This window comes from Mirounga angustirostris, unplaced genomic scaffold (assembly GCF_029215605.1).
Source record: "Mirounga angustirostris isolate CCGP_5_RB_7025 unplaced genomic scaffold, mMirAng1.0.hap1 SCAF_5, whole genome shotgun sequence".
Lineage (NCBI taxonomy): Eukaryota > Metazoa > Chordata > Mammalia > Carnivora > Phocidae > Mirounga > Mirounga angustirostris.
The window spans coordinates 115194074-115221177 of record NW_026991713.1 but is presented as its reverse complement, the minus strand read 5'-3'; the positions used below and the strand labels follow the sequence as shown (position 1 = coordinate 115221177).

Genomic DNA, 27104 nt, shown 5'->3' with positions numbered 1-27104 from the left:
TTTTCCTCCCCAGGATGGAAGCACAAAAATCTCAGAATTGGAAAGGATCTTAAAGATTGTCTGTTCCATACTCATTCTTTGCTGGAATCTCATCCTCGTCACCAATCTTCAGTGATAGAAAATCTTGGCAAAAATTAATTTGATGAGTTTAAGGTCCTTTCTTGAAAATAGGTTTAGAGGGAAGTTAAGACTCTAGCTGAATAATTCACATCTCTACCCCTGAATCCTTTGAAAGCCCAAACAAGCTCCATTCCAAATTCCTCTTATTTCCTTGTGTGCAACAAGCTCTTCCAGAAATAGTCTCAGTGAAACAGCATATTTGCATCTAGGAAAAATGCTCTTCATAATCAGAACAGGTAGTGGGATCTTTTAGGCAAATCAGCACAACTCACTCCACTCTTTACAGCCAGTCACCAATGTTCTGCCGAGGTCCTCATGGCCTCAGCCCACATACACGGAAGATGATTCTCCCAATTGTTTAGAAAGATGGTTTTCACATCACAACACTATATGAGAGCCTTCAATTCCAAAAACAGATGTCCTTTGTGTCTAAAAACCAAAACAAAAAACTAACAGTGACCCAGGCAGCTTGGAAAGACAGCTCCCGTGTAATGCTTTCCATTAGACAGAAGCTTAGCCTGACAGAACTTCAGTAAGTGAAATTGTGAGCTAAATGCAGGTTTCCTTTAGCCTCTGCATTCCTACCTCATCTTCATTTCAGGGCCCTCATCACCCCCGTGTTATTTTCTCTCTCTATTCAATCCCATCAAGACCTACTCTCAGGAAAGAGCCTGAGAGCCCTGTAAATGATGGGTAAAAACCAAAGTGTTACCTCTCTTGGGGGCATTTCCATTGCAATAGGAGACAAAGGAAGGCACAGTGCAGCCATGGGGTAGTGGGATGTGCTCTTTAGACCTTCTTCATTCACTCAGTGCACAATGTGCCAGGCACTGCCTCAGGCATTGGGCAGACAACAGTGAACAGAACAGACCCAGTGCCTGCTCTCAAGAGGCATATATTGTACTGTGGGGGAAGGAAAGAACAGAGGTCTGGAAGGGACAGTCACTCTTCTCAGTGCCCCTGAGACCACACTGAGTCATCACTATAACTGAATTCATGCTCAGTGCTGATGTTCACATTTGTCACCAGATGTGATCCTTGGATCTCTTTTCATGTCAACTTAATCTTGGTACACAACCTTCTTTTAGCACTTACTTAGAGCACAAGCTCACAATGGGTGAGTAATAAGGTAGCAGCCTCCCAGAAATGCCTTGTATGCAGATCCATATCACGTCAGTATCACATGGAGTCTCTGAGAACATGGTTTGGTGGTCCCCTGCCCTCCAAATCATTATAATTAGAAATCAATGAAGTGGTCTCACAGAGTACCAGCTTCTTTGTAAGTCAGATGCTTTAGAAAGCAGAATGCTCTTTTAAGGCCACTTGATGAATAAAAGCAAGGACAAGGACTACCAGTGTGTCTAAGGCAGAAAAAGCCGTCATTTTCATCAAATCTCAGGCTGTATAGAGAGCAAACCAATGGATATGTGGGAGAATTGTGGAGAAAGGGAAGACTGTTAGTCCTATAATCGCTGAGTGGGGCGGGGTGTCCAAAGCATGTGGAGGGGTCAAAGAAGCAGACTTCAGCTCATTCACCGGTTGGGCTTTATGACCTATTTGTTGGGGGTCCTGATGTGTAAGGCCCCCCCATTCACCTCTGTTCTGTGTCTCCACACACACTTCATTCACTCCATTCACAAAGGGGTTCAAGTCCAAGAACAATCAATAGACCTTAGGGCTAGAAGATAGAGCTTTTGACAGAAAGTCAGAGAGTTAAGAGCTGAGATTTCCAACTTAGTGTGCCTTTTTCTTTCTTCATTTGAAGTTATGAGTTGCTTCTTCCCCAAAGCAGCTGATCTGGCTAGAAAGACCTATAGCTGCTTCCTACTTGGGAAGGACCCCATCTTGGGCCTTTTAGGGTGGGTGCTAAAAAGATCTCTTGACTTGCTTTTAGAATGGGCTTTAGATTAGAGGTGTTGGGGTCTCTTTAGCCCACCATTGTCTGGCTCCAGTTACCAAAGCCACACCTCAATAATGGGATTTGTGGCCAGAGATTTATGGCAATAAGTAGTGGACATTTTTCTGGACTTGTTCTCCAAGCATATGGTCAAATTCAATCAATATTTGCTAAACCAACCACCAAAGTCCTTGTCCTCATGCAACCTGGGTTCTAGTAGGGGACAGATAGTAAACAAATAAATATTTAATGTCACATGCTGACAAGAGAATGGGATAATAGTGGGCTCTGTTTGACAAGATAGTCATAAAAGGTCTCTGTGGAGGTGATATGTAACAGAGACCTACATCAAATGAGGGAGGGAGCCATATAAATATCCGAGGGAAGGATTTTCCAAGAAATGGAATAGCAAATACAAAGACTGAGAGGCAAGAACAAGTTTAGCAAGCTCACAGAAGACCCGGAAGTCCAGTACCATCAGGTAGAGAGAGCAAGAGGAGGGGAGGCAGGAGACGAGGTAGGGGAGGTAGCCGGGGACTGAGGGCTGTTTAATAATCTTTGTGTCCCCAGCTTAGCAAAGGCTTTCCCTGAAGCCCTGTGGTCCACTAGGCAGTTGAACCTGAGTCTCAGTTAAATATCTGGATGTGACCAACAATGGCTGGAAATAGTTAATGCAGCTTTCCAAACTGCTTATCTAAATTGCAGTACAGGAAGAGAAAGCAGCATGTCAAGAGACTGAAGTGGTTTGTCTCAGAGCTTTCCACCACTCCTCTTATTCTCCCACCATCCCTAAAGACAAGAAAGATTTATTGTCCCCATTACAGAAGGAAGGAGCTGATGCGCACCCTAGTCATAGGGCTGGATGGAATGAAGGAGCTCATGCCCTTGCCTCAGCCTATGGGCTCTCATTCTCACGCATTCTTACTCTGCGTAATCTCATCCTACCCAAGCCCAGAAAGCCTGCTTATTTTTTAATTACAATTATTGTATAACTATAAAACCCCATGGTTATTTACACATATTTCAAATGTCAGCTGAATCATGTAGACTGTATCTAGATTACTTATGATATTTTTAAAAAGATCGAGAAATTAATCTTCCATCAACCTCGAATTTTTTGTTTAGTAAAAAATAAAAATCAGTTGGGTTTTAACATCTGTTACCCAAATAGAAATACGATTTAGTTCTAAATAAGGACTGGATTCTATCAAGTCTATTATTTTTCCAAAATCAGGGTGGAGGAGATACAGGGGATATATTCATTAACTCATTCCCCAGCCATTTTTTTTAAAGATTTTATTTATTTATTTATTTGACAGAGAGAGAGAGAGCACAAGCAGGGGGAGTGGGAGAGGGAGAAGCAGGCTCCCTACTAAGCAGGTGAGGGGCTCGATCTCAGGATCTTGGGATCACGACCTGAGCCTAAGGCAGAGGTTTAACCGACTGAGCCACCAGGCGCCCCCCATCCCCCAGCCATTCTATTGATGAATGACTGATCATTACAAGAGCCTTGATGATTTGGGGACACATCTGAATCACTGTAGCCTTCAATTTTTGTTCATAGATTTACCTTCTGAAGCCATCGATCCTTTTTCTCTCACCTTGACGCCACATGTCCCTGTTGCCCTCTGCTCATGAACAAGCATCCTCTGAGCTCTCTCCAGACGCCTGGTTTCCAGGCTCCTCACCTTCCAGCCTGCTGTGGTTCATCAACAAGTAGTTCCATTAAACGTGGTGCCAAGGATTAAAAATGATTCCCCGTGTGCTGTCTCACCAGCACGGAAATGTGCTATTGAAGCTATTTTCACTGTTTCTTCCTCATTAGGTAGTCTTTTTTTTTTGCTCTCAGGCTCCTTGCTTACCATGGTCCCTTGCTATTTGTGGATAACATCTAGTGATTTCCCTGCTCCTTTTCCTGAAAATGTAAACAGGCTCAGTGTTCGGTCCCTAATCTTCTTTTTTCATGCCTCATATCACCTTTGTTCCCCATATCGAAGCTTTCTTTTTAGGCCTGTGTTCTTCTTTAAGTGTGTGGCATTTGCTACAGTGATCAATTATCCTAGGTAATTGCTCCTCATTTGAGCATCCCTATTCTTTCTCATTAAAGACCAGACAAGACTACTTCCTCTCATTGACCAGGTGCACCAGATCTCTTACTTTGCCCCAATTTACCATGTGGCAGTTTAATACTCTCAAAGGTTTAGGAAAACAAAAACAGAAACAGAAGTAAAACCAAGGAATCACAGAAGTAGTAACTGTGAAGGTTTATTTTGCACACACCAAAAAAAAGACAGTTTGCAAACCGGGAGTACTCAAACCAAAACGTGGGATGAGACTCAGAGGATATTGTTATAAAGCAGCTTAGAGATCACAGAGGCAGGGACTGTTTATTCTTCAAAGTGTTTGGTAACAATATTAGAGTTTTCTTCAATGATAGAGAATTGGGTAGTGGTTACATCCTATCAATTTGGGGGAAGAATTTAAGTTTCAGTTATGATTTTCAGAGGCATAAGCTAGATGTGACCCAAGTCGTCAGCCTATTTTGTCATGCAAAATAAGCTAAATTAAGCTTTGCTTGTATGACTAAACTGGTTTTTGTCTGGCTCAGGACATTTTCAAGTCTGGTCTCCGTGTGTTTGATTTTAACAGTGCTTTCGAGCTCATTCACTGAGGGGCCTAATTTGAGTAGCTTTGCTTGCTCAGTGGACAGCTGGCTCCTCTGTTCTGTGCCCTCCCTGCAGTAACAGACTGCTGTTTTCCTCTGAGCGGCTTCTTCTGGGGGCCACCCAGGGATCTGCTAACCATGCAAGAGAGAACACTTTTTTGTTTTGTTTGGGGGCGTCATGCATCTTTACAAACCCAGTTAAGCTTTCTCTCCTAGTTTCCAGGTATCTTGGTAACGATGGTCTACTTTGTCTTTCTGAGGTTGTAAAAGGAGGCTAATGGCCCCTTCTCATTACATCTCGGCTCCACTGGGCCTTTTAAACTCCTCCAGTCGGTGCCTCATGTATTGGTTCACATTATTTGCTGCTGTTATAAATGTGATTTCTTCTTGCTTATCAGACACACGCCCTAAAAATACATGTGTTAACAGTTCCTGTGCTGCATGTTTAAGAATTCAGATGAGTCAAAAGTGGGCATTCAGGGAGAGTACACTCTGGAACGCTAACTTAAAATTCCAGTCAGCAATCCTTTGGAGATGTAAATTGAGGAAGCAGCCCTCCTTTTGGACAGCTTAATGATCTGTAGTTAATAGTAAGAGGCTGCTGGGCAGATGCCATACAGCTGGGCTTACGTTAGCCTCTCTCAGCTCTCCAAATTGCCCCGTGATTACAGCCATTGAGATTCAGAATCCTACCCGGGATCAATAACCAAAAGCACAAACAAAGATCTGACGGTGGCTTGTCAGTGTGGCTTTTTTCTGCACACCGTCCTGCCCAAGCCAGCGACTGACCCTTTCTCCCTGGTCCTGCCTCAGGCTGAGCTGTCGCCTGCACGAGAACTAGAGAACTAGCTCCCCAACAAGTCTGGGATGAAGAGTGCTGGACTGAAGGCCAACTTCTTCTTTTACTTGAGTGCACACAATTTCATTAAACTTGACAGAGACTGAGTGTCATCTCTTGGTAGGAAAATATAAGCCTGGAAGCCATACAGTCATAGTTCCTGGAGGCAGTTGGCTTGTTTTTATGCCTTATATGTAAAATTGGTTTGGATTACTGTGTGTTGAGGTGGCAGGTCCATTTACAATTCCCAGGGTCTTGTTATTTTCACTCAGAAACTCAAGTGAATTCAACAACCATCACCACAAAACAACCCATTCAAAAATGGGCAAAGGACTTGTAGAGACATTTCTTTAAAGATGATGTACAAAGGGCCGATAGGCACGTAAAAAGATACTCAATGTCACTAATCATTAGGGAAATACAAATCGAAATCATAATGAAGTATCACCCCACCCCCATTTGAATGACTAGTATCAAAAAGCAGAAAATAACCACTATTGACAAGGTTGTGGAGAAATTGGAACCATCGTGCACTGCTGGTGGGGACACAAAAAGGTGCAGCTGCTGTGGGGAAACAGGATGGCAAGTCATCAAAAAGAGAATGACCATATGACCCAGCAATTCCATTTCTGGGGATACACCCAAAAAAGAATTGAAAGCAGGGCTCGAGAAGATATTTGTACACCCACTTTCCTAGCACCACTATCCCTCATGGCCAAAAGTTGCAAGCAACGCAAGTATCCATTGATGGATGAATGGAAATGTAGGGTATACCTACAGTGAATAGGATTCAGCCTTAAAAAGGAAGGGAATTGTGATACAGGCTACAACATGGATGAGCCTCAGGGACACTATGCTGAGTGAAATAAACCAGTCACAAAACAACAAATACTATATGGTCCCACTTACATGAGGCACCTAACGTCGTCAAATGCACGGACAGAAAATAGAATGGTGGCTGCCAGGGGCTGAGGGAGGGAGGAATGAAGAGTTATCACTCAGTGGATACAGAATTTCCCTTCTGCAAGACGAAAAGAGTTCCAGAGATGGATGGTGATGAGGGTTGCACAGCTATGTGAATGTACTTAAGGCCATCGAACTGTACACTTAAAAGTGGTTAAGGTGGCAAATCCTGTTACGTGGATTTTACCACAGTTAAAAAAAAAACAAAGCTCAACTGAAGGATGCCATATTCTCTCAGCAGTCCACGCTGTTGAGGGAGATTAGAAATTAAAGGAGGAGGGGCGCCTGGGTGGCTCAGTTGGTTAAGCGACTGCCTTCAGCTCAGGTCATGATCCTGGAGTCCCGGGATCGAGTCCCACATCGGGCTCCCCGCTCGGCAGGGAGTCTGCTTCTCCCTCTGACCCTCCTCCCTCTCATGCTCTCTGTCTCTCATTCTCTCTCTCTCAAATAAATAAATAAATAAATAAATAAATAAATAAATAAATAAAATCTTAAAAAAAAAAAGAATCTGCTTTAAAAAAAAAAAAAGAAATTAAAGGAGGAAAAAAACCAGCTGAGGGAATAGATCTTGAATTTATGTACAACTAATTACAAATATGCTTTTTTTTTTTTTTTACAGAGTCATTTTTCTCTCAAGAAGGGAGCTGCAGCTTTGGGGATTGGAACAGACAGCGTGATTCTGATTAAATGTGATGAGAGGTGAGTGTGCATCTGCAACCCTTCATTGGTTGGCAGTTGGCAACTTCCACACATGTATCTTTCAGTCCAAACGCAGGCATTGACTGTGGGGTGGGGGGCAAAACCACCTCCATCCCAGCTTGCTGTTCACTGTTTCTTTTTCACGTGGGCTCTTGCTTGGAGTCCTGGGACATTGTTCCTCAATGCCATGGAGCCTTCCATGGCCCTCGACTGAATTGGCACCTTTGTTAAATCAATCAAAATATTCTGCACCAAGAAGGTGCAGAAGGGCATTCATCACCTGGGCACTTAAGCACAAACCAGCAGTTTGAGTATTGATTCATGGAGGTGTCATCGTTCTAGGCGCCATGGATTGTGCGAGCTTGATGGACTGATTACAGAAGGGGGGACAGTTTAGTGAGCAGGAAGTAAATAATGCCCCCAGCAATTTGTCCACTTTGTGCTGGAACCAAAGAGCTCTCTTAGGGAAAATCCCTGCCTTAATAGGCACCCAAACCTCATAGGTACTCTGGGAAGAGGTGTAGGATTAAAAAGCATTTCCAGCATATCCATGTAAATTTTCACTAGCCTATAGGTCTGGAACCGATAAGAAATTAAATTTAGTCTCTAAAGAATTGAGTAAGAAATTTCACTAAATTAAAAGGGAGCTACTCAATTAACCATTTTTTTCATATGTATTTATTAGACAGACTTCATGTTTGCCCACCATATCGTGAGGCTCCAGAAAAGCATAGGGCATCAACATCCCGGTTCCCTGACAGTCTATGATCTAAGGGAGATAGGATAACACCAGAAGGAGACAGTTATAGGGTTGAATCGTGTGGCACAGAGTACCTGTTCTGTATATTGGTAAGGCTTGGAAGGCTCCACACAGCAAGCAAGACTTGTGCTCTCAAAGATTTTCAGTGAAGGATGAACTGAATGGATGGAGGGGAAGTGGGGTGCCATTACAGAGGACGGAACACCACAAGCAAAGCCCCAGAAGTAGGAGTGAGCATGTGGAGCTCCAGAGAGGAAAGGGACCTGAGCAGGGCTATCAAGGAGGAACGGTCATGGCAAACCTGGTGGACCATGTGGGATTTTGAAAGCTCAACAAAACACACTGATTAATGACGCATCTCTCTCTGGGAGGGAAAATCACAAGGGATTGCCGCTTTCTTGTCCACGCCTTTACATCTTGCCTGACCTGATCTGGTTGTTTACAAGGAACACATGCTACTTTTACAATCAGAAAGAAAAAGTGACGTTTTCTTTTTCCTTGTTGTGGGGGGAGGACACTAAACTTAGCACTTGAGCTTGATACATCAGCAATCAAGGTCACCTGAAAGCATTTTTATCCGAGAAGGGCATGAGAGAAACCATCCTTCAGGAAGCAAGGTGAGGAGAGACCTGGGTCAGTGAGGCTGGGCGTGAGGCTCTAGCAATAGGATGGGTGGGAAATTAGAAGGACTGGAGCAAAGCAGGCATATTTTGAAGAAGGAACTGCTTTTATTTTTAAGACTACCAGTCTACAAAAATTGCTAACAGGGAATAAAGGTTTAGATGACTTTAGCATTGTTCTTAATCTGTAGCCACATCTTATAAGGAGCCTAGAATTCGGGGAAGGACAGTCTAGACAGACCCTGTTAGCTGACCTACTCCGTCTTCTAATCTAGCCTGGTTAGCAGGTGTTCTTGACCTTGAAGCCCAGTGGGTGAGGGATGACCTGGGAGAACAGAGGGTACCTCGAGGCATCAATATTGCTGCTTCTACTCCTGTGAAAATGTTGTAACGATGCAAGTGGCCTTGGGATGAGCCCACCCAACCAGCCAGCCAGGCATTCCTGGGAGCTGAAGGCTGGCCTGAGGACTGCTGACTGTCTGAGGCAGGATCATGCTCCCAAGGGAAGTGCAGGCCTGGAAGAAGGAAAGGCAAGAGGAAAAGCAAAAAAGTCACAGGAACAGAGCACAGAAGAGGTTGCAAGGGAACAGATGCCAAAAGATGTCTGTTGTTCACCAACAGCAGAGAAAGGAGCAGAAAGCAGAGAATGCTGGGAAACCAATGGGGTCTCGAATCAGTGACTAGCCACATCACCTCAAATTTTTAGGTCAAAGAATTTTATGTCAACAATTTTAGAAGCCATTAGAAACACTAAAACACAATGTTAAAAATTACTGTTTTTTTCAGAAAATACCTCACTTTCCCCGGCAACTCCCCCCGTCCCCCGTACACCCATTGGGAGGGGACAGAGGGAAGGGACTACCAGGCACGTAGGGCTAGGTGGGGCTTTTCCTTCTTCTGCTCATGAGCCTTGTGGGATGGGGAAGGGAGGAGAGAACAATACAGGAGGAAGAAGAAAGAAAGAAAAATAGATAAGAAATAAAAGATGGGAGAAATAAGGACCAGGAGGAAAAAACAAATTGCAATGAAGTATGAAGTGAAGCAAGGAGGAAGGAAGTACAGTTGAAAACATGGGTGTCAAGGGCACTGACCTCCCCACCACTTGCAGTTGAAAATTCACATATAACCTTTGACTCCTCCAAAACTAAACTACTAAGAGCTACTGTTGACCAGAAGCCTTACCGATAACATAACCAGTCAATTAACACATATTTTGTATGTTTTATATATATTACATACTATATTCCTAGAACAAAGCAAGCTAGAGAAAAGAAAATGTTATTAACAAAATCGTAAGGAAAATGCATTTACAGAACTGTATTGTATTTATCAAAAAATATCCATGTGTTAGGGGCACCTGGCTGGCTCAGTCGATGGAGCATGCGACTCTTGATCTCAAGGTTGTGAGTTCGAGCCCCACAGTGGGTGTAGAGAATTACTCAAAAATTAAAAAATCTTAAAAAAAAAAAAAATATCTGTGTATAAATGAACCTTCACAGTTTTCAGACCTGGGGGCAAGAAGCACATGAGAACTTTAAAGAGGAGTAAGTGATCGTTTTTACCATCTGAAAAGCAATACATGCTTACTTTAAAAAATACAAAATAACAGGGAAAAATTGTCATTCCACCACCGAAAGATCATCACTAATACCATACTGGTGTCTAAATCTTGAATCTCTTTTTCTAAGCATAGAGGTTTGAGTTTTTTTCTTTTCCTGTTTTAATTTTCATATTTATGATCATGTTTCTTTTTCTAACTAGACATGGTAAGTATCTTCCCACATTATTGCAAACACTCTTAACTACATAACATATGAGAAAGCATGATAGTACTTTGTTTTTGATTCTTTAAAGATTTTATTTATTTATTTTATTTTATTTTATTTTATTTAAAGATTTTATTTATTTATTCATGAGAGACAGAGAGAGAGAGAGAGAGGCAGAGGCAGAGGGAAAAGCAGGCTCCCCACGGAGCAGGGAGCCCGATGCGGGACTCGATCCCAGGACCCTGGGATCATGACCTGGGCCGAAGGCAGACACTTAACCGACTGAGCCACCCAGGCGTCCCAAGATTTTATTTATTTTATTTGGAAGAGAGAGAGTGAGTGAGAGAGCGAGCATAAGCAGGGGGAGGGGGAGAAGCAGACTCCCTTGCTGAGCAGGGAGCCTGCTGTGCGGCTCGATCCCAGGACCCTGGGATCATGATCTGAGCCAAAAGGAGACGCTTAACCAACTGAGCCACTCAGGCGCCCCACATGATAGTACTTTGAAGGGTGGTTTCTGGAGCTGGACTCTTTGACCCCCTCCCCCCATCTCAGCTCCAGCACTAGCTTGGGCATTTCCCTCTCTGCACCTCAATTTTCTTATCTGAAAAAAAGGAAAAAGTAAGGGCCCTGCTTCATAGGGTTATTACGAAGATTAAATGTGTTAACAAATATAAAATACTAAAAATGATATGTAGTAGTAGAAAGCAAACACAAAATATTACCCCCTCCTGTTCATTTCCCTGTTTCTGGTGTTGCTATTATAAATAATCCTTCTATCCTTCATTGAACATTCTTATGTGCCCAGGTTTCTCCATTTAGGATTATTTCTTAATATAATTGCTAACTTAAGTTATATGAATATTCTTAAGGAAAGTGATACATCAGGCCATATTGCCTTTCAAAAGTTTTCACCAATTTATTCTCCTAGCAGTATTGTATGAGAGCATGTTGGGGGAAAAATTAAAGCTGTGTTGGTAGCTACATGTAGTCTTTAATTCTATATTGATAATTCACATCATCTCTATAGAATGGTTTTAAGACGGAGAGCCTGGCCTAATGGATTAAGAGAAATTGAAGTGTCTGGGTTGGGGGGCCAAGGAGCAGACTTTGGACAGTCATCTGTAGCCACCATTCCAGTCAGAATCAGTTAAAACATGCCTGGCAGCCATTTTGTTTTTATTAATCACGTCCTTGTGAAAGTCAGATGTTTGGGTCAAAAAATCACTTGAGGCTGACAAAGTGCATACCTGCCTTCTCGTTTCTCCTAGTGTGCTTGGCAGAGTTCATCCAGGTTTTACAAAACATGAACCTGGACCTGCTCTCAAAAACATTCATTTCTTAGTAACTCTTTCTGACTCTGCCCATTAGTCTGTCAGTGGCTGGGGTAATAGGTTTTATCTTGTTCTACAGACAGTTGACTTAGTAGGAAGCTCACAATGAAGGGAAATGTCCTAGTGAAGAAGAATAGTCTCCTAGTCCAATGCCACATATGGAAGAAAATACAAGATACTGTCTCTTAATTAGTAATCATAGGGGCTCAGTTTGATAACCCATTCAAAGTGAAACATGATTCTCAGTTAAAACAAAGAAAGAGAAATATATAATAAATCTTCATGTATTTGGAAAAGCTTCTTTCAAAGTTGAAAATCAAAAAGCATATTAACTTTATTATTACTCTAATAAATAAAATAAGGCAATGGAAAACCTCACTTCACCATGGGCTTACATTTGAATGTGAAGTATCATAACTAAAAAGAGTGTTTCTATTTTTGTAAAAATTAATTATTAAATTAAAAAGAGGATAATGTGTTAAATGAATCTTCGATTTCATAAGTTCTAGTGTAAGAGTTCTTTTTCCTTAGAAGCAAAAAGTTGAATCTTTGCAGTAATGGGATTAATGGATTTTTATTTAAGTATCATTGGGTCTAATATTTGCAAATTTTGAATTAGTGGAATCCAAGTTAATGATGCACTGATGATATCTAAGGATAGAAAAGTGTGAGTTAATATCTAGAGAAAAATAACTATTTGTGAAAGAAACTGAGTGATACTTCAGAATTGGATTGGGCCACTAAGCGAAAACATGTTTCCCAAAGGTTCAGACAGGGGAGGGGAGAAAACTTCTGAGAATGATAATTTGGAAGAATAGAGTTCCCATATAATGCAAGTGGGAGCCCTCTGAGCGGCTTCTTTTGACTGTAGGCAGTGGCCTTGGTTGGGAACACAGGGGTGAACAAGGTGGATAGAGTCACAGATGCTGTAAAACTTAGTCCAGTATGCAGAGGCAGACTTTGAAACAAATGATAACACTTGAGAAAGGTATGTGCTGTGAGAGGGGGAGTACAGGTTGCTATTGATACACATTTAATTCTACATCCAGAGGGAGGACGATGGGAATTAGCCAGATGAAAAGGAAAGAATGTTCCAAGAAACCATGGCACATTCTAAGCCATGGATGTGAGGAACGTTGGCTTGCCCAAAGAACTGAAAAGAAGTTCTGGGAGTAAGTGGTCAGAATGACCTTGTCATGAAGGACATTATGAGCCATGTTAAGCTGTTTGGACTTTGGGTTTGAAGACATGAGATGCCCCTGAAAGGTTTTGAGCAGCAAAACGACATCGTATTTTGGCATTAGAAAGATCATTTTAAATGCAGAGTGAAGTATAGGTTGGAGGCTGGAAGTTGGTGGTTGTGGTAGTAATATTAGTAAATGCTGAATGGTGGGCTGGCCTGATGTAGTTGAATGCTGGAATTACTAGGAATTATTGACTGATTGATGTGCAGGTTGAGAGAAGAGTCAAAGATGAATGCCAGGCTTGCTGTTCTCTGAGATAAGGAACCCTGGCCAAAGTGAGTTCAGATTTGAAGATGTTGAGTTTGAAGAACGTATGAGACATCCAAGTGGGGGTGTCAGATAGGCATGGGGAAATATGAGCCCGAAGATCTGAAGTTACACACAGGAAGCCAAGTAGAGTGGGCCTATGAAAGAACTCTAAGGAGCTCCCGCATTTCAGGGACAGGCAGAGTTAGAGAGGCCTGCAGTGGAGACTTGAGAAAGAGCAGCTGGAGTCATTGGAGGAGGATTGGGAACTGAGGCATGAGGGCTGTGAGAATCTTTCTAGAAGTGGTTAACAGCATCAAATGCTACCAGTAGATGGGATGAGCGTCAACAACTGCCCATCAGCTTTATTTATCAGCAGGTGGCTGGTGAGTTGGTAAGAGTAGCTTCAATACAGGGGTGAAGGCAGAAGGCAGTTTGCAGCGGGTGAAGGTTGGGCAGGAGCAGAGGGGAGGGAGAGCGTCTCTAAATGTAGAGCCCTGAAGGGAAGCAGGGAGGATGGAAGCTGGAGGGGGGTTGAATTCAGGATGGTTTTTGGTTTTGTTGTTTTAAGGAGGGTGCTTAAGGCATATTTAACTGTGAGATGGAGGACCTGCTAGACAGGAAATGTGAATTATATAAAAAGAAGAAGGGATAAAATAGATAGCAGAAGCTTAATTTCTCTTGGGAGTTCCTTATTCCTTTGACTAAAATTGTGTAGAGTCTTTCTCTGAAGAACTCACAAGAACTCTGCAGTTTTCGTACATTATACATTATAGATATTATACATTATATTATGTTACAGTTATACAACTGGAAGGAAACAAGGGGGAGAGAGCAGGAGGGGTTCTCCTGGCAGGAAGGGCAGGGGAGAGGTTAGGGACCTGTGAGTGGGGGAGGGGCAAAGCCCTGGGCTTACTCCACGCTGAGAGCTGTGAATGGATTTCAATTCAGAAACCCTCAGCGTTGGAAAGGTTCTTAGACATTAACACATCCAACCTTTTTTTTTTTTCACTTTGTATTTTTGTGAAATATATATATATATACACACACACACTACGTTTTCCTTATCCATTCGTCAGTTGATGGACACTTAGGCTGCTTCCATATCTTGGCTACTGTAAATAATGCCACAATAAATATAGGGGTGCATGTATCTTTTCAAATTAGGGTTTTCATTTTCTTTGGGTAAACACCTAGTAGTGGAATTATTGGATCATATGGTATTTCTCTTTTTAATTTTTTGAGGAACCTCCATACTGATTTTCACAATGGCTGCACCAGTTTGCATTCCCACCAATAGTGAATGAGGGTTCCTTTTTCTCCATATCCTCACTAACACTTGTTCTCTTTATCATTTTGATTTTAGCCATTCTAACTGGTGTAAGGTGATATCTCATTGTGGTTTTGACTTGCATTTCCGTGATGATCAGTGATGTTGAGCATCTTTTCATGTGTCTGTTGGCCATCTGGATGTCTTCTTTGAAAAAACGTCTATTCAGATCCTCTGTCCATTTTTAATTGGATTATTTGATTTTTTTTTTTTTTGGTATTGAATTGTATCTTTATATATTTTGGGTACCAACCCCTTATCAGATATGTCATTTGCAAATATCTTCTCCCATTCAGTAGGTTGTCTTTTTGTTTTGTTGATGGTTTCCTTTGCTGTGCAAAAGCTTTTTTATTTTGATGTAGTCCCAATAGTTTATTTTGCTTTTGTTTCTTTGTCTTAGGAGAAATATCTAGAAAAATGGTGCTATGACCAATGTCAGAGAATTACTGCCTGTGTTCTCTTCTAGGATTTTTATGGTTTCAGGTCTCGCATTTAGGTCTTTAATCCATTTTGAGTTTTGATATACATCTTTAGAGTTCTCTTTCTCTCCATATACATAATTTAATATCTCTTGAATGTAATGAATATTGTATTATAAATACAAATTATACGTATATTACAGATTTTTCTGAACCTTTTGAGAATTCCTTGCAGACATCATGCCCCTTAAGACTTCAATATGCGTTTCCTAAGAACAAGGATATTCACTTACATAATCACAGTACAGTGATCAAAATCAGATCTGACAGTGACACAGGACTATTATTTAATCGATATAACTTATTCAAATTTCATCAATTGTCCCAATAATATTCTTTAGAGCTATTTTTTTTCCCAGTCCAGGATCACACATTACACTCAGTTGTCATGTCTCTTCAGCTTCCTTTCATCTGGAACATTTCCTCATCCTTCGTCTTTCATGACTGATATTTTTGAAGAGTGTATTTATTTTGTAGAGGATTTCTTAATTTGCGTTTGTCTCATATTTCCTCATGGTTAGATTCAGGCAATGCATTTTAGGCAGGAATTCCAGGGAGGTGATCCTTGTCTTTCTCAGCCATACCTCTTCAAGACGATTATTATATGATTAGGTATGTCAACTTTGACCATTGGTTAGGGTAGTGTCTGCCAGGTTTCTCCCCTGTAAAATGACTGTTCTCTACTTTGAGGTTTATCTTATAGGCGATGCTTTGATACTATATAAATATTCTGTTCCTCCTGAAACATTCACTCACTAGTTTAGCATCCATTGAAGATTCTGGCCTGAATTATGATGATGATGGTTGCAAAATATGATGTTCTAACTCTATCATTTCTTCTCTATTTATTCGTTCCTGTTACTCTACTACTATAAGGAAGATCTCTCCCCGCCTCCGTGTGTGTGTGATATATTTACCGTCAGTATGGACTCACAGGTGCTTTTAGAAATTAATTCTCTCTAGCACTCTCTCCCACTCTCTCCCCATCTTTCCATCTCTTACTCCTCCCTTCAGGGTTTCCTTTAAATTATCTAAATCGCTGTAAAACCTTAGAGAAAACAAATCTGAGCAAGATACGTGATACCTGGTGGGCAGAGGACTAGAAGAGTCGCTGGCCTTCCTATATCCCATGTAACACGAGATCTCTGTTAGGTATTTTGATTAATACTTGTATACCACAAAATGAACACTTACGTTTTTGTATAAATTTTAGTTTTTTAGTTTAACATATCTCTTAGCTTTACAAATTACAGTCAGATAACATTTCCTTGTGCTTGTTAAGTACCACACTTCATCATTCAACTGATTTAAACAATTGAAAGTATAAATAATCTGGGGTCATTATACTCTCTTATTAAATTAGCTGAATTGTGGCCAGTGTGTGAAAGCTGTTAGGGAAGCTAATTAACTCTTTCAGGCCCTTGGGGAGCTGTTGAGTGCACTGTAATAGGATAGACTTCACAGAGACCCTGAATCAATTATTATTGAGCAGGACTGGGGTAAGCCCTTTGAGAGTCATATTTCCTATGGGTTAGACACAGAGAACTCATTGGTGCTAGAGGTGTATGTGCTTCATTATGTCCTATATCAGGAAGGATTATAAAATAAGAATAGCTGACCCTTAGTGAGTGTTTATTATGTGCCAGGCAGACTCCTAAGCAGTTTATACAATTGATCTAATTAATTCACTTATTAGAGACACAGAAAAGTATATCCCCTCACATTTACCTGGTGCTGACACAGTTTGTGAAGAGTTTCTATGTACATAATAGTCATAAGCAGTATGGTGAGTTCACCTTTCTGTGTTTGATTTATAACCCTGGTCGAGGGGCAGCATGTCTGCGACCACCTAGCTGGGAAGTGAAGAATTGGGGCTTGAACTCAGAAGAGAACTCCTGGTGCTTACCAGTCCAACAGGGCCCTTTGTCTTCTTTCCCCCAATTTTTTAATTGTGGTCAAATACACATAAAATTTAGCATCTTAACCATTTTTAAGTATACAGGACAGTGACATGAAGGACACTTGTGTTCTTGGGCAACCACCATCACTATCCATCTCCAAAACTCTTTTCATCTTGCAAAACGGAAACTCTCTATCCATTCAACAAAAACTCCCATGGCTCTCTCTCCCCTCCCCACCCGGCAACCACTATTCTACTTCGTGTCTCTATGAATTCGACCACTCTAGGCACCTGACTCTTTTGTCTTCCTGTGATTGAGTTATTTCACTTTGCATAATGTCCTCAAGGTTCATCCATGTTGAAGCAAATGTCATCAGTTCCTTCCTTTCTAGGGTTGAATAATATTTCATTGTATGTATATACCACTTGGGTTGCTTCTACATTTTAGCTATTGTGAATAGTGCTGCTCTGGCCATGGGTGTGCAAGTATCTCTTTGAGCTTTGCTTTTTAGTCTTCTGGGTATATACTCAGAAGTGGAATTGACAGGTAACATGGTAATTCTATTTTTAATTTTTTGAGGAATTAACATACTATTTTCCGTAGTGGCTGCACTATTTGACATTTCCACTAACAGTGCCCAAGCGTTCCAATTTCTCCACATACTTGCCAACATTTGCTACTTCCTGGGTTTCTTTTTTAAATAGTTGCCCTCCTAATGGGTGTGAGGTGGTATTTCATTGTGGTTTTGGTTTGCATCTCTCTAATGATTAGTGATGTTGAGCACATTTTCATGTGCTTATTAGCCATTTGTACATCTTTTTTGGAGAAATGTCTATCCAAGTCCTTTGCCCATCTTAAAAAATAATTTTACCTGTTTATTTTTTTTTGAAGATATGTATTTCTGGTTTTAATTTGGTCTAATTGACGAATAAAAATTGTATATATTTAAGGTGTACAATATGATGCCATGAGATATATATACATATACTGTGTACCACAATCAAGCTAATTAACATATCTATCACCTCGCACAGTTACCATTGGTGAGGGGTGAAGGGTGTGGTGAGACCTCTTAAGATCTACTCTCTTAGCCTACTTCAACTATACAAAACAATATTATTATTTAAGTCATCATGCTGTACATTAGATCCCTAGAACTTATTCATCTTATAACTGAAGTTTGTACTCTTTGAACAATATTTCCCCATATCTCCCACCCAATAGTTCCTGGCAATCACCATTCTACTCTCTGCTTCTATGAATTGGACTTTTTTCAATTCTATATATAAGTGAAATCATATAGCATTTGTCTTTCTGTTTCTGGCTTATTTTGCTTAGCATAATATCTGTCAGGTTCATCCATGTGGTCACAGATTCTCTTCTTTTTATGGCTGAATAATATTCCAGTGTGTTTGTGTGTGTGTGTGTGTGTGTGTGTGATGCTTCTTTATCCATTCATTCGTTAATTGACTCTCAGATTGTTTCCTAATCTTGCCTATTGGGAATAATGTTGCAGTGAAGATGGGAGTAGATATCTCTTTGCAATACTGATTTCATTTCCTTTGGATTTACCAAGGAGTGGGATTCAGGAATCATATAGGAGTTCTATTTTTAATTTTTGAGGAGCCTCCATACTCTTTTCCACAGTGGCTGCACCAGTTTACCTTCCCACCAACCATGTACAAGGGTTTTCTTTTCTCCACATCCAAACCAACATGTATTATTTCATGTCTTTTTGATAAGAGCCACCCTAACAGGTACGTAGTGATATCTCACTGTGGTTTTGCTTTGCATTCCTCTGATGGTTAGTGATGCTGAACACCTTTTCATATGCCTATTAGTTATTTGTATGTCTTCTTTGGAAAAATATCTATTCAAGTCCTTTGCCCATTTTTTAATCAGGTTATTTGGGTTTAGTTATTGAGTTGTAAGAGCTCTTTATATAATTTGGATATTAATCCTTTATCAGATATATGGTTTATAAATATTTTCTCCCATTCCATACAGTGCCTTTTCATTTTGTTGATTGTTTACTTGCTGTGCAGAAGTTTTTTAGTTTGATGTAGTCCCACTTATTTTTGCTTTTGTTGCCTTTGCTTTTGGTATTAAATCCAAAAAAATTATAGGCAAGACCAATGTCAAGGAGCTTACCACTTATGTTTTCTTCTAGGAGTTTTATGGTTTCAGGTTTTACGATCAAGTCACTAATCTGTTTTGTGTTAATTTTTGTGCTTGGTGTAAGATGGTGCTCCAGTTTCGTTTTTTTTGCATGTGGCTTTTCCCAGCACCATTTATTGAAGAGCCTATCCTTTCCCCATTGTGTATTTTTGACACTTTTGTCAAAGATTATTCGACTGCACACACATGGGTTTATTTCTGGGCTCTCTATTCTGTTTCGTTGGTCTATGTGTCTATTTGTATGCCAGAACCATACAGTTTTGATTACAATATCTTTGCAAAACAGTTTGAAATCAGGAAGTGTGATGCCTCTAGATTTGTTCTTCTTTCTCAAGATTGCTTTGGCTATTTGAGCTCTTTTGTGGTTCCATATAAATTTTTTCTATTTGGATAGTTTTTTCTATTTCTGTGAAAAATGCCATTTGAATTTTGATAGGGATTGCATTGAATAGTAGATGATTTGGGGTAGTATGGCCATTTTAACAATATTAATTCTTCCAATCCATGAACACAGGACATCTTTCCATTTATTTGTATCTTCTTCCATCAATATCTTATCGTTTTTAGTGTACAGATATTTTATCTCCTTGGTTAAATTTATTTCTAAGTATTTGATTCTTTTTCACACTACTATAAATGGGATTGATTTTTTATGTTAATTTCATATCCTGCAACTTTATTGAATTTGTTTATTAGCTCTAACAGGTTTATTTTGTAGAGTCTTTAGGGCTTTCTATATATAAGATCATGTCATCTGCAACAGAGACAATTTAACTTCTTACTTTCCAATTTGGATGTCTTTTTTTTTTTCCTCTTTCTTGTGTAATTTCTCTGGCTAGGACTTCCAGTACTATGTTGAATAGAAGTAGTAAGAGTGGGCATGCTTACATTCTTCCTAATCTTAGAGGAAAATCGTTCAGCTTTTAATCATTGAGTATAATGTTACTTATGGGATTGTCATATATGGCCTTCATTATGTTGAGGTAGTTTCCCTCTAACCCCAGTCTGTTGAGAATTTTTTATCATGAAAGAATGTTGGATTTTGTTAAATGTTTTTTCTGTATCTATTGAGATGATCATATGATTTCCGTCCTTCATTCTTTAATGTAGTGCATCAAATTGATTGATTTGCAGATGTTGAACCATCCTTGTATCTCAGGGATAAATCCCACTTGATTATTGTGTATTATCCTTTTAATATATTGCTGAATTTGGTTTGCTAGTATTTCGTGAGAATTTTTGCATCTATGTTCTTCAGAGATATTGGCCTGTAATTTTCTTTTCTTGTAGTGGCCTTATCTGGCTTTGGTATGAGGGTATGGCTGGTCTCATAAAATGAGTTTGGAAACGTTTCCTCCTCTTCAATTTTTTAGGAGACTTTGGGAAAGATTAGCATTAATCCTTTAAATGTTTGGTAGAATTTATTTATGAAGCCATCTGGTCCTGTCTTTGTTGGAGGTTGTTGCTTACCGCTTTCATCTCTTCACTCATTATTGGTCCCTTCAGAAATTCTATTTCTTCATGATTCAGTCTCAGTAGGTTGTATGTTTCTACAAATTTATTCACTTTTTCTACATTACCCAATTTGTTGGCATAATATTTTTAAGTAATCTCTTATGACCTTATGTATTTATATGGTATGAGTTACAATGTTTCCTTTTTCCTTTTTAATTTTATTTATTTGAGTTTTCCCTTTTGTTTCTTGGTTAGTCCAACTAAAGTTTTGTCAATTTTGTTTATATTTTTCAAAAGCCAGATGTTAATTTTATTGATCTTTTCTATTTTCTCCATTTATTTCTGCTCTAATCTTTATTCTTTCCTTCCTTCTGCTAATTTTGGGCTTAGTTTGTTCTTTCTTTTCTAGTTCCTTGAGATGTAAAATTAGGTATTTTGAGACTCTGCTTTTTTGGTAATATAGCCATTTATCACTATAAATTTTCCTCTTAGAACTGCTTTGCTGCATCTCATAAGTTCTGTTATGCTGTATTTTCATTTTTATTTGTCTAAAGATACTTTTTATTTTTTTATTTCTTCTTTGCCCTATTGGCTGTTCAGGAGTGTGTTTCTCAGTTTCTATATATTTATGATTTTTCTAATTTCCTCCTTTTAACTGATTTCTATTTTAATACCACTGTATTTGTAAAAGACACTTGATATGATTTCAGTTTTCTTAAATTTGTTAAAAAATTTTTTGTGATCTAGCATATGATCTATTCTGGAGAATGTACATGTGCACTTGAGAAGAAGGTGTATCTGCTGCTGTTGGATGGAATGTTCTATCTGTGCCTCTTAGGTCCATTTTGCCATCTTTGATTTGGGTGGTTTGTTTTTGTTGTTGAATTTAAGGAGTGCTTCATATATTTGGGATGTTAGTCCTTTATCAGATTTTGCAAAAATTTATAAATACTTTGTTCCATTCTGTGGGACACTTTTTACTCTGTTGATAGTGTCTTTTAATGCACAAAAGTTTTTCATTTTTATGAAGTCCAGTTTGCCTATTTTTCCTTTTGTTGCTTGTGTTTTTGGCATTATGTCCATGAAAATATCCATTGCCAAATCCAATGTCATGAAGCTTTTGTCCTCCGTTTTCTTCTAAGAGTTTTATAGTTTTAGCTCTTACATTCAGGCCTTAACCCATTTTGGGTTAATTTTTTATATGGTGTTAGGTAAGGGATAGCCTGTTCTTTTTATAAAAAACAAACATAATATTCTCTTCTTATTTTCTTACAATTATAATATTATTTTCTTATAATATTCTTTCCAGAAGCAGCACATACTCATTGTTGAAAAACAGGAAAATAGGAGGACCTAGACATAATCTCTCATAATTCTTTGGTGCATATATTTCCAAATACATTATATATATATTTAAACATAAGACCTACTGATTAGAAACTTGTTTTTCATATAATAAAATATTATGGGCAACTTTCATGTCATTAGAAATTCTCTAATACAATTCTTAATTACTATTTAATAACCTATTATTTAGAATTTATATTACTTAAGTCTGTTGTTAGACATTTAAGCTACTTTAAATTTTTACTATTTAAAAAATTGCTAATATAAATATCAGTGTGGCTAAATATTTGCACACATACATATATTATTTTCTTAGGATAAATTTCTAAAAATAGAATTTCTGAGCCCCAGACTATGTCTGTACTAAGAGTTAGGATACTTGCTGGCATGTTGCCCTTCAGAAAAGAACCAGCCAATTTACACTTCCTCTAAGCAGTATACAGGGGTGACCGCTCACCACATTCTTACTAATCCTAGGAACTAAAACCTTAAGTGACCTGTGTCAATTTGATGAGTAGAAACATTTTTTAATTATTTATATTTTCAATTGCATTTTCAATTATTAGCAAAGTTGAGCATTTTATGCTTATCAGTCATTCATAGTTGAAAAAGAACACAAAGCCCTTTTTGTCACGTATGTTGTAAATGTTTTCCAAAATGTATCATTTGCTTTTAATTTTATTTATGGTATTTATAAAAATATTCTGTTTTTTGGTAGTCAGAGCTTATCATCAATTATCCATTTTCTACTTCTGGTGTCTTTTCTAGAAAGTCATCCCCAGGGGCACCTGGGTGGCTCAGTTGTTAAGCGTCTGCCTTCGGCTCAGGTCATGGTCTCAGGGTCCTGGGATCGAGCCCCGCATCAGGCTCCCTGCTCTGCGGGAAGCCTGCTTCTCCCTCTCCCTCTCCCCCTCCCCCTGCTTGTGTTCCCTTTCTCGCTGTGTCTCTCTCTGTCAAATAAATAAATAAAATCTTTAAAAAAAAAAAAGAAAAAGAAAGTCATCCCCATTCTTAGTACATGGTAATATTCCACTTTCTCCTTAGAACCTTTATATTGTTATTTTAATAGTTGCTCTAACTGAAATTTATTTTGATCTGTGGTGTTTGAGAGATATGTAATTATTTTTTTTATCCACTTAGTTTTTGCCAAATGTTGGTGTGAGATCAAACAAAATGCTTTAATCACTTTCCAGTCTTCTATTTTTATTCCACTGATTTGCTTATTTGAGCTCAATCACCATACTTTTTAATCACTACAGTGTTATAATATGTTCTACACTCTAGTAGAGAAAAATATGTCCCCTGCCCTCTTTTTAACTGAATATTCTTTTTTTTTTTAAAGATTTTATTTTATTTTATTTGAGAGAGAGAGAATGAGAAAGAGAGCACATGAGAGGGGGGAGGGTCCGAGGGAGAAGCAGACTCCCTGCCGAGCAGGGAGTCCGATGCGGGACTCGATCCCAGGACTCCAGGATCATGACCTGAGCCGAAGGCAGTCGCTTAACCAACTGAGCCACCCAGGCGCCCCTAACTGAATATTCTTAATTAGTTTTTTCATCCAGTTGTACTTTAGAATTATTTTCTCAGATTCCCATTCCCCTAAAACTCCCAGTGGGGAGACTGTTGGAATTGTGTTACTTTTAGAGAGCAATTGTGTGTATTTGCAATGTTGAGTTTTCTCATCAAAGAACATGTGTCTCTCCGTTTATTCAAATCTTTTTCGCATCCTTTGGTAAAGATCTGTGTTTTTCTTCTTATTTGTTATTTGTTTACTCATTTATAGTTTCAGATACTAATTATTATTTTATCTCCTTTCCATTCTTTGTATTCTTGCAACAAATTGTACTCGGTTCCATGTTAATCTGTAATTTCCTCTGTATTATATTTTCAAACATATTCAGGATTTTTATAGCTATATTATAAGATACATTGATAAGCTTTTCTGGGCTACCTTTGACAGATTTTGCTTTTAGAAATAGCTAGTTTCTATGGCACCTGGGTGGCTCAGTTGGTTAAGTGACTGCCTTCGGCTCAGGTCATGATCCTGGAGTCCCAGGATCAAGTCCTGCATCGGGCTCCCTGCTCAGCGGGGAGTCTGCTTCTTCCTCTCACCCTCCCCCCTCTCGTGCTCTCTTTCTCTATCTCATTCTCTCTCAAATAAATAAATAAAATCTTTAAAAAAAAAAAAAAAGAATTAGCTAGTTTCTAGAAATAAACCCAGCAGCTTCCCGTTGCCTCCTCTATAAGAGTTTAGAGGGCATTATCTGCTAATAGTTGACTTGTTAAAATTCACTATTAAAACATCAGGGCCTGTCATTTTGGGGGGTTGTTTTTGGTAACTTTTTTCCCACTTACTTCTTGATTATTAATTTTTTCAAATTTTCTATATATTCTTGAATCACTTCTTTTTTATTATGTTCATTTAACCACCATATAATACATCCTTAGTTTTTGATGTGGTGTTTAATGATTCATTAGTTGCGTATAACACCCAGTGCTCATCACAGCACGTGCCCTCCTTATTACCCATCACCCGGTTACCCCATTCCCCCACTCCCCTCCCCTCTGAAACCCTCAGTTTATTTCCCGGGGTCCATAGTCTCTCATGGTTTGTCTCCCTCTGATTTCTTCCTCTTCAATTTTCCCTCCCTTCCCCTGTGGTCCTCTGTGCTATTCCTTATGTTCCACATTGAATCATTTCTTTTAATTTCCATTTTAGTAGGGAAAAATTATCTATTTCTTCAAAAATTTTAAGATTAGTACAAAGCTCTATATAGAAATTTTTATAATACTAAAATATCTTTTTCCATAACCTCCTTTCTTATTTCAAATGTTACATTTTCTCTCTTTACTTAACTAATCAGATACTTGTTTATTCACTGATCTTTTCAATATACCAGCTTTTGAATTTAGTAATTCAGTCTACCATATAAAGTTTCTAATTCATTGAAAAATCCATTCATTCTCTCTGCCTACATTGTTTGTTTTCATTTTCCTAGCTTCTTGGATTAAATATTTAGCTATTTTCATTCTCTGTTATTTAATTTCAAAAGCATGCCAGGCTATTCATTTTTCTCTGAGAATGATTTAGGATGCTTCTCATATTTTTACATGTAGTATTCCCATGTCATTAATTTTTAATGTTCTGTAATTGCAGTTTTGATTTCCTCCCTGACTCAAAAGTTATTTAGAATAGCCAAGTATGCTTTCTTACATGGTGAATTGAACTTCTTATCATAATCCTCTTTTCTCTACCAGTATGTTCAAGAAAGAGGAGTGGCAGCTTGGGGAAGTTGAGGCAGTGATGAGAAATGACCAGCACACCTTCTTGCTTGTAGACATTTTCTTTTGTCACATACTCCCCTGTGAGCTCTAATGAGGGCACCCAATGGCAGCAATCCGGAGGTTTCGTGTGAAAACAAAAGTAGCTCCTAACCACATCATGGTTGGCATCCTTGGTTGCACATCACTTGGATTGTTGTATAGTGAGTGAGAGTGTGTGTATGTGTCTGTGTGAAATAAATGCTTTTGGAGAAAGTAATTTTTTAAAAAAAATTACTAGAATTAGATACAAAAATCACCCAAACTGTCCTGCTCCCCTATCCTGGCTGTAATGCTAAGTGATCCCATTGTGCCCATTGGAAAACAAATCTAAAAAGGGAAAAATATGGTTATCTGTTAGAGTTAAAATTCTTTTTCTTTTTTTTAAAGATTTTATTTATTTATTTGACAGAGACAGAGATAGCGAGAGCGGGAACACAAGCAGCGGGAGTGGGAGAGGGAGAAGCAGGCTTCCCCCCGAGGAGGGAGCCCGATGTGGGACTCGATCCCAGGACCCTGGGATCATGACCTGAGCCGAAGGCAGACGCTTAACGACTGAGCCACCCAGGCGCCCCTAAAATTCTTTTTCTGAATCAAACTGCGCATTAAAGGGACCGAGGAAGCTCGCTGTTTCTAATTATGATAAAAATTTTTAGCAGAGGGTTTGGTTTCATAATACTAGTACTTCCTGAATGGTCTGTTTGGACTTCTGTTTGCTAGTCTATCTTCCGGGCCTGTCCCAGAATAGGTTACCCACACCGGCAGCAGCCATGTGGAGACACATGGAGCCCTTTTCCCAGGAGATTTCTCTCGTAAGTTTCCCCTCTGCTCCACAATTCCTGCAACAATGGTTTCCCCAGTCAGTCCGTGAAATTTTCAAGTCACCACACAGTCTGGGCAATTTGAAAATTGGCTTGGATCCATGAGTTCCCTTTATCATCCCAATATCACAATCTATGTTGAAGAAACGGTTTCACTCAGCACTGACTACTTAAAAAACAAAACCAAAAAAACTGGCAGATTTTGGTTACTCCTCTAGCATTTGGATACTACGCTAGAAGGAACAGTATCATCAAGGGATGATGGAGCAATGTGTTTTAGTAGGAAGTGATAAGTTTTTATTTTACTAAACAGGGCTAATAGCCAATAGAATCGGGATCAAGGAGCTCCTCACTTTGAAGGGTTTCCAAAAAACCCTAGTGTTAATTTTACATACATCATTGCAGCTCTAGAACGCAACCTTTCAGATAGGCAGGTGTTTTGTTTGAACCCCATAAATGCTTTGGAAGACATCTCTTGTGCGGTGCTAAGAACCTGCCTTCTGGTATCAGACAGCTCTGGGTTTGCCGTCAGCCTCCTACTAGCTGTGTGACATCTGGCGAGTCACTCATCGCTAGAACCGCAGCTGGTAGTGACCATAGTCAGACTACCTCATATGTACTCATATGTAAACGCATAGGTAGAGTTTTATACTCAGTGCTTTATAGTGTCTTCCATTTATTATCTCATTTAATCCTCATGGAAACCTCGTGAGGGAAGTACTGTTGTCATCACTTTAGGAATGAGCAAAAGGAAGAACTGAATTCTTCAAGGACACACAATGAGCACAGGACCTGGGGCAAGAACCTGAAGATTCTGTCTCCACGTTCCGAGTTCTAGCCCCATTCACCTGCCTCCCTGAGCCTCAGTTTCCTTGTCTGCAAGGTCAGAACAATAGTAAGCCCTGTAGAGTTGGCAGGAGGCTCAGAGATCGTGGAGTGCTTCTGAAGCTGGCGATTCATTATCACTGCCAGCACTGTTGCTCTTAGCAATGATTCTCATGTCAATCAGTTTCTAACAGGAAGGAGTCACACATCCAATCTTCCTTGCACATCTATCTCTGCGAACAGAGACAAGCTCTACTCACTTAAGAAAAGCTGGTAGATTTCCTACAGTTTCATCAGG

General features: G+C 39.4%; 1 protein-coding gene across 1 annotated transcript in view; it reads left to right on the top strand.

The window, feature by feature from the left end:
• The window catches only part of GAD2 (glutamate decarboxylase 2), a 78608-nt gene that overhangs the window by 17020 nt on the left and 34484 nt on the right, over positions 1–27104 (top strand). The window contains exon 8 of the mRNA XM_045871317.2: positions 7103–7182. Within this exon, the coding sequence (XP_045727273.1) occupies positions 7103–7182 (80 nt within the window). The remainder of the gene's footprint in view (positions 1–7102; positions 7183–27104) is intronic.